This window comes from Quercus robur, chromosome 9 (assembly GCF_932294415.1).
Source record: "Quercus robur chromosome 9, dhQueRobu3.1, whole genome shotgun sequence".
NCBI lineage: Eukaryota > Viridiplantae > Streptophyta > Magnoliopsida > Fagales > Fagaceae > Quercus > Quercus robur.
Genome location: NC_065542.1, coordinates 15,914,055 through 15,921,890, shown reverse-complemented (window position 1 = coordinate 15,921,890; position 7,836 = coordinate 15,914,055). Strand labels below are relative to the sequence as shown.

General features: G+C 35.6%; 1 protein-coding gene across 1 annotated transcript; it reads left to right on the top strand.

The window, feature by feature from the left end:
- Window positions 1-282: 282 nt before the first annotated feature.
- On the top strand, window positions 283-6,668 carry LOC126698263 (protein FAR1-RELATED SEQUENCE 5-like). The gene is made up of 5 exons (XM_050395372.1): window positions 283-510; window positions 2,761-5,125; window positions 5,249-5,401; window positions 5,482-5,541; window positions 5,655-6,668. Exons 2-5 carry the CDS (start codon window positions 2,765-2,767, stop codon window positions 5,748-5,750), a joined length of 2,670 nt encoding a protein of 889 aa, XP_050251329.1. The 5' UTR covers window positions 283-510; window positions 2,761-2,764; the 3' UTR covers window positions 5,751-6,668.
- Window positions 6,669-7,836: the final 1,168 nt, after the last annotated feature.

Genomic DNA, 7,836 nt, shown 5'->3' with positions numbered 1-7,836 from the left:
ATTCAATTTTAGTGATCACAAAAAAAAAAAAGAAAGAAAGAAAAAGAGAGAATAATATTGGAGATGCCATCTAAAATCTAAAATCTTTACTATTTGAGTTACGTCTCCTTCAATATCAATAGAAAAGATTCTTAGTCAAATTAATAAACATAAATATCAATGGTCTTAAAAAATTCAAGATTTAATGAATATGATTTTAAAAATCCAATGTTTGATTTAGAACCAATTAAATGGTTTAAAATGGTAATTTACTCTAAAAAAATTATAATGACATGCACATAATTTCAGATAATTTTAGGAAACTCCTGCATCTTTTTAAAAATTAGATTATCGCACTAAACACTGGAATTTGAGAATTCTATTTCCCGCAAACAAAACCCCTGGAATTCGAATTCCTGCTCATTTGGATTTGGACCCAAACGAACCCACCCAGACACCCCCATCTCTGTTTCCAGCGAAGAACACAAAACCCCTCAGCTCAGACCCTTCTTCCAAGAATCAAAGCCTCAGGTTCTCTCTCTCTCTCTCTCTCTCTCTCTCTCTCTCTCTCTCTCTTTTGGGTTCTGTTTTATGTAATCATTTGTTGCATGTTAGATATGAAAACTATGCCCATATTGAGCTATGTGGATTTTAATGCGGCATGGTTCAGTGTGAAGTTTAAAGCTTAAAGCTTTTTTTTTTTTTGGTTTCGGAAATTTGTGTGCCAAACTGAACTGATTTAATTTGCATACCCCTGAATTTTATTTTGTTATTTGTTAATTAAGCACACAAAGTTACAAACTTGCACTTTTGTTTAGCTGAATCAGTAAACATAGGATAGGACCCAGAGAAAAAAAAAAAAAAAAAAGTTCTGAAAGTTGAAAGGTAGTGCATTCCTATATGTTGTGTGTAATTTAGATGCCAAATTGAGGGGCCCCAAAATGGATTCTTAGAAAGATAATTACGAACACCCAAATCTTGAAAGGGTGAAAATAGCTACAATATAAGTGATTTTAGAGAATTAGCCATACTAGTTTGTTGTTTTGTTAAATACGCAAAAAATGTGTATCCGGGGGAATTAACTTGGTTGCCCACACACATAAACAAAAAACAGTTTTTTTCAGCTTAATTGACTAATGCCCATGTTATTTTTTAAGCCAAATAAACCAATGAAAATAAGTTATTCCTGTTGAGAACCAAGCAGGTTGTGTTTGAAGTTGAGGTGTTGGTAGGTCCCAATACGTTTTGTATTGCATTTCAAAGGCCCTAGTTTGGTTGAAATAAGTGATAGCAATATTTGTTAATTACATAGAATATTCTAGTAAAATATTTTCTTGTTTTTGTTGAGGGTGCAACTCTACTAGGACTGTGGAAAAGGTACCATTCCTCATAGAAACAACTCAACATTTGGCATGAGTATAAACTGCTTAGCTTGTTAGGGGTGAATGCTCATGGATTACCTAGCAACTAATTCTAGTGGGTGGGGTCAGTTGCCCGTAGGTTTTATATGCTAGAGGCAATTCGAAAGGGCTCTTCTTTAGAAAGGTTCCATACTTTTGTTTTTTATAAGTTTGTCTAATTGGACCTTACCCATTTTGGACTTTGGCTAGCATAAAGCTCTTTGCTTCTTCATAACAAGTATATCAATGTGATTTATAGAATGTCATTCTGTCGGCAGAAAGAAGTTTCTTAGGGCGTATAATTAGGTTAAGGGAAAAATATATATATATGTAATGAATCTGATCATGTTAGACAAAAACAGAGGATAAGGCTCAAAAGAATCATTAGCTTTTACACTCTTCTTTTTAAGTTCTTAATATGTACATGGGGATATGCTCACTGTTTGAACAAAAGGGACAAGGTAATATAGATGTGCAAACTCTTGTTTAATGGAAGCTATCCAGATTTATTGTGACTTTACTTCTTTTTTTGGGTTTGTGTATTTTTTTCTTTCTGTTCTCTTCTCTCTGTGTGGTAGACTGAGATGATGTGATCAATTGTTAAATCAATTCTGATATTGGTGAATAGTAGAGGATGCTAATAGGTGCAGAATTTGTAAATGTAAAATTTCATATGTGTAATTGATGGTTTGAATTCCTTTATGATTGCTTATGTGTTTGCAAGACATTTTTAGCTTGATTCTATTATTAATTCATCAATTGCAATCTAAACTTCGGGTCAGAAAGCATGACATGATATGAAAAAATTTCTGAACTCTGATCATGAAGTTATTTAAATTTCACTTAAGGGTTTGATTAAAAAATCATTATTAATTCTAGGTTAATTATAAAGAGAATATTTATAATTAAATTTCAAAATCTCTCCTCTCTGTGTGTTTATTTTTACCTGCATTTATGCATGTTGTGTTGTGTATAATAATTGTGGCTGGAACTCAAACATTAGGCTTCTTATTCTGTATTTTTTTCCCCTATATGATGAAATTTTCTTGTCCCACCAATAATTTAAAATAAAATTTCAAAATTTCACCTGTGGTGTGTGTGTATTTGTTCATGCATTCATGTATGTTGTGTTGAGTATAATAATTTTGGCTGGAACTCAAATATTAGGCTTCTTATTCTGTATTCTTTTCCCCTATATGATGAAATTTTCTTGTCACACCAATAATTTTACAGGATTTCTATCTCAAAATTAAAAGGCCAATGTGGATGGAGATTTGTGATCATTTCTTTTTTTGCCAGTTTCTATTGGTCAGGAAGTTATAGATAATACTTTTCTCTTTTGGTTATTTAATGTTCTACTCATGTGTCCTATTTAATGAAGGTCAATGGAAGGAGATGATGGCAGCTCAAGTAGTCCTCCTGAAGAGAATATGGATATGAGACTTCAAGCATCAAATAACTTGGACTTGAATGTGGAGCAGGACTGCCGCAGCCCAAAAGTTGTCCATGGTAATGGAACCCATTCCAATCCTTCCGTAAATGATGAAGCCAGCAAAGATGCAGTACTAAAAATTGGTACAGAGTTTGAATCAGATGAACATGCATACAAATTCTACAACAGATATGCGAGATTGGTAGGTTTTAGTGTTCGTAAAGACTGGGTAAATAGGAGTAAGGTGCATGGTCAGGTGGTATCTAGGAAGTTCACGTGCTCTAAAGAGGGATACCGAAGGAAAGACAAAAGAGATGTTAATGTGAAGAAACACCGAAAGGAAACTAGAACTGGTTGCTTGGCACATATGATCATTACTCGTCAGCCTGATGGTAAATACCGGGTTACACATTTTGAAGCGCAACACAATCATGACAATGTAAGCCCAACTAATGCTCAAACATTACCATTGCAAAGAGAATTAAGCTGTTCTCAAGATGCTGAAGCTAGCTCAGAAGATAATTCAGGGTCGCACTCTAAATCAGCATTTGAATTGATGAATAGACGATTTGAAATCCAGGAATCCCTTGATGATCTTGCCATTGATTATGACATTTATCTTCAGTCTGAAAGGGTAAGAGATATGAAGGAGGGAGAGGCAGGGCGTCTATTGCATTATTTTCAAAGGAAGCACTTTGAAAACCCATCATTCTTTTACGCTATACAGCTAGATATTGATGACAAGGTAAGTAACATGTTTTGGACCAATGATAATATGGTAGTGGACTATGACCATTTCAGCGATGTGGTCTGTTTGGACACGACTTCCAGAACAAACAAACACTTTCGGCCATTTGTACAGTTTATAGGAGTGAACCATCACAAACAAGTTTTGATTTTTGCGGCTGCACTTTTATACGATGACACTGTAGAATCTTTTAAGTGGCTATTTCGAACTTTCATAGAAGCAATGTCTGGGAAGAAGCCAAAGGCCATTCTCACAGATCAGGATGCAGCAATTGTTGAAGCAATCAATTCAGTCTTACCAGAAACAAGCCATCGTATATGTGTATGGCAAACATATCAGAATGCTCTCAAACACCTAAGCCATGTGGTCAAAGAGACTGATTCTTTTGCTAAAGATCTAAAGGGATGTATCTTTTACCACAAGGACGAGGAGGATTTCATACGTGCCTGGGAGGCTATGCTGGAAAAATATGGTCTTCAGCAGAATGAGTGGTTAAGATGGATGTTTAGGGAGAGAGAGAAATGGGCTGTGGTATATGGCAGGAATACTTTTTTCATTGACATGAATGGCTTGCATCTGGGTGAGTGTTTATTTAATGATTTGAAAAATTACTTAAATTCTGACCTTGACATTCTTCATTTCTTTAAGTATTTTGAAAGGGTAGTAGAAGAGCAATGTTACAAAGAAACTGAAGCTAACAATGACATGAACAGATGTTTGCCAAGACTAATGGGGAACGTGGTTTTGTTAAAGCATGCAAGTGATGTTTACACCCCAAGGGCATTTGAAGTATTTCAGCGGGGATATGAGAAGTGCTTAAATGTTGTTGTTAACAAATGCAATCAGAATGGATCATTGTTGGAGTACAAGGCTAAAACATTTGGGCAAGCTCGAGAACACACAGTTAAATTTGATTCTTCTGATAATACAGTTACTTGCAGTTGTCTGAAGTTTGAGTATGTTGGGTTTCTATGTAGCCATGCACTGAAAGTGCTTGATCACAGGAATATAAAGATTGTCCCATCCCGATATATATTGAAGAGATGGACAAAAGATGGAAGGTCTGGAAGTGTGAGAGATAGTTACGAATTTACCATACAAGATAATCCCAAGTTGGTTGTTGCAAGCCGTTACAAAAATTTGTGCCACAAAATGCTTAAGTTATCTGCCAGGGCTTCTGAGTCTGAGGAAGCATTTCAATTTGCTGCCAGTCAACTTGATGAAGTGATGGAAGGGGTGGAGAAAATCTTGACATTAAAACCTGAGGAGGCTCAAGCTGTTACCTCAAGTAGCACAGGTGCAAATGTTTCTGAAAGTGAACATGCAGATATTTTCCTGGATGGAAATACAATTGATAATCAGGATGAGAATGGAGTAAAAGGAGCAAAAGAAAAGGAGAGGGCTATCCCTAATAGAGGTCAACTATCCAATGTGAATGGAAAAGTTTCTCATACAAAAGGAGTTCAGAATATAGAAGCATCCCCACCGAATATTGTAAACTGCATTTCAAGTTCCCCCAGGGCTTTTATTTCATCGCAAGCCACAACACCAAATCCCATTATGCAGGTGAAATTTGCTTATCTTTTATGCAATTACAGTTCACAATGGTAATGTCTATTGTCCATGTCTTCTACTTGTTCAGTGTGTAGAGTTTATTTGATGTTTATCCTTCCAAATTGCATTACGCAGGGTATGTACAATTTTGATACAAGCCAAGTGGTTCAATGCATGTACCCACAATCTAATCTGGTCATGGATCAGCAACCCAATCCTAACATCTATCACTCACCAAATTTCTTTTCTCACCAACATGATTCACCTGTCCAAACTCAATTATTACAGGTAATTTTTTATCCACACTTCCACCTTGATTTTGTTTTGAAGTATTCATGTTTGTGACCTGTATATGAATTGCCATGCAGGAACCCCTAATCCATAACCCATACCAAGAATCTGACTCAAGCACCAGTCAACTGAGGCACGTAAGTAAATGGAGAGGTCAAATAATGCCAATGAGTCAGCTGACAGATTTTTCCTTTTGAAGAAAACCACTCTTTGCAAACTTTATTAATTTGCTTCATTTTATTGACTGTAGGCAATGGAACTTGATGTCCAACATCCACATTCACCTTCATTCTTGCTTTACGATGATAGATACAGAGCTTCCAACACATATCTTGGGCCTAAGTGAAGAATATGGAAAGTTACTCTTCACTTTCATCCTTTTCTGCTGTGTGCTGTACCGTCCAAATGCTTGCATTTTTAATCTAAACATTGTATTTCAGCATACCACTTAGCCTACTTTAAATGATAGAAGGGCAGTCTAACTTCATATACCAAAAGATGATGTAAATCCACCAATGCCATTTCGCTCCTTTTTCTTCTTTCATTTCTTCCTTTTGTCAATTTTATTTACTTTCTTACTTCCTATGAAGGTAACTGCTTAATCAATACAAAATTTTATTCATTGATCTCTCCCATCATTTTATGTTGCTGCTTGTTTTTCCCCTTTTCTTCAGTCACATCGTAAAATCCCACTTGTCAAGAAGACAACCCCTCTTTTAGTTTCCACTGCAGCTGCACTTGCCATGACATTGGAAAGACTGGGGAATTAAGGGGACTCTTGCAAAACAAATTGTTTGGATGATTTGCTTAATGACACAACATATCGAATTGATCTGCAAAGGCCAGCGGGATCCATTGGTCGCCCTGTTCCTTCATTGCTATTCAATTTTTAGAATACTGGATCCTGATATACTTTCAAGTTCTTGGTTGCAGTGAGCCTTTTGTACCATGTGAGGGAGTGCTGTTTCTCAAGTGGCCTCAGATCCTGCTCTAGAATGGCTGCAGGATGTTGGGGAGATTTTTCAACAACGTGCCATGGTCCAAGGCATAATTTTGTAAATAATTAATAGCCCTCTAGTCCAACGTGAGCAAACAAGTCCTGACCAATTCAGCTTGAGCTTGAGTTGAAAACTTAGAACTAGAGCAGGCTGCAAGTGATCGGCTCAATCCTTGAGGTTAGGTATTTTTATGTAACTGTTCACTTCTGCTTGCCTAAGATGGGGCTGACGGATAATAAATCTATGCATACAACATATTTTATACACTCTTCATAACTTCACTTGTTAAGGTGACAAATTATGATTTGTGAGTAAAAAAGTTAGGATAGTGATTGGTCTATATGCTCACCAATCATAAGTAGTGAAATATGTTGTGTCCCTCCTCTAGTATTGTTTGTCGAAGAATTTTAAATCTCTTCTGCCTTTTATTCACACTCGTAATTATGTTCCTCTCTTTTGCCTTCTATTATGGGGTCTTTGAACTCCCATTCATGTTGGGTCTAAATTTATGATGCAAGGATATAGATATAGGTATAACACCATGACATGAGCAATTTTTGAAAAATTATAACATGATGCGACAGATAAGATATCATTACAATACAAAATGCGATATCAATATAACATCTTAAATGAAGTGTTCATGCTTCCTAAGTTTAAATCGAATAAAAATAGAATATTGAGACTAAATAATATATCCAAATAATAAAATATATAGGGTCTGTTTAGCATATGTGTTTAAACACATATTTTCAGTTTTTAAACAATATTACACGTATATTCACATACCTTTTCGTCAATACGTATTTTCAAAAAAACTGAAAACTATTGTTTAAACACAAATACCAAATTATCCATACTTTCTCAAAAAAATAATAAAATATATTAATTAAGAAAAAAGAATTGGAATCTTTTCAGGGCGGTGTGGTGTGTCATGTGTGAATGCTCTTAGACGCGTTGATCCGTATTACTTTACACAGGAGTCAACCATGAGTCCATCACTGAACTCTGCATCTACTTGAAATAGAACTACACGTCAACTCCGTATTCGTTCGGTTGCGTCAAGCACCAAATGTAGGTTTCGCATTCAAATGCGTGGGCTCTACTCTGATGTACTGCCCCAACTAAGAAACTCCAACACAGTAGTATAGTCTTTACAGCCTCACACTACCGTCACGCAAACCATCATCAGTCTGACACAAAGAATTATACCCCTACCATACTCATACAGTGTAGAGGTAGAAATTTTGAAACCATTTACTACATAACGCCCCGTGCTGTTTAGTAGGTTTTATTGTCAGTGTCTTCGGAACTTATGAAAATATTCAAGTATTTTTAAATAAAAATTATAAAAAAATACTTAAAGGTCAATGCTTATTGATATATGTTGATATTTAATTTAAAATGATATAAGTAGTCTAATTAAAAGCTATC

Excerpts from the sequence above, each read along its gene's own strand:
- LOC126698263 (XM_050395372.1), top strand. The coding sequence starts at position 2,765 with ATGGAAGGAGATGATGGCAGCTCAAGTAGTCCTCCTGAAGAGAATATG. Across the intron at positions 5,126-5,248 it reads CACCAAATCCCATTATGCAG|GGTATGTACAATTTTGATAC; the intron begins GTGAAATTTGCT and ends TGCATTACGCAG. Across the intron at positions 5,542-5,654 it reads GCACCAGTCAACTGAGGCAC|GCAATGGAACTTGATGTCCA; the intron begins GTAAGTAAATGG and ends TATTGACTGTAG.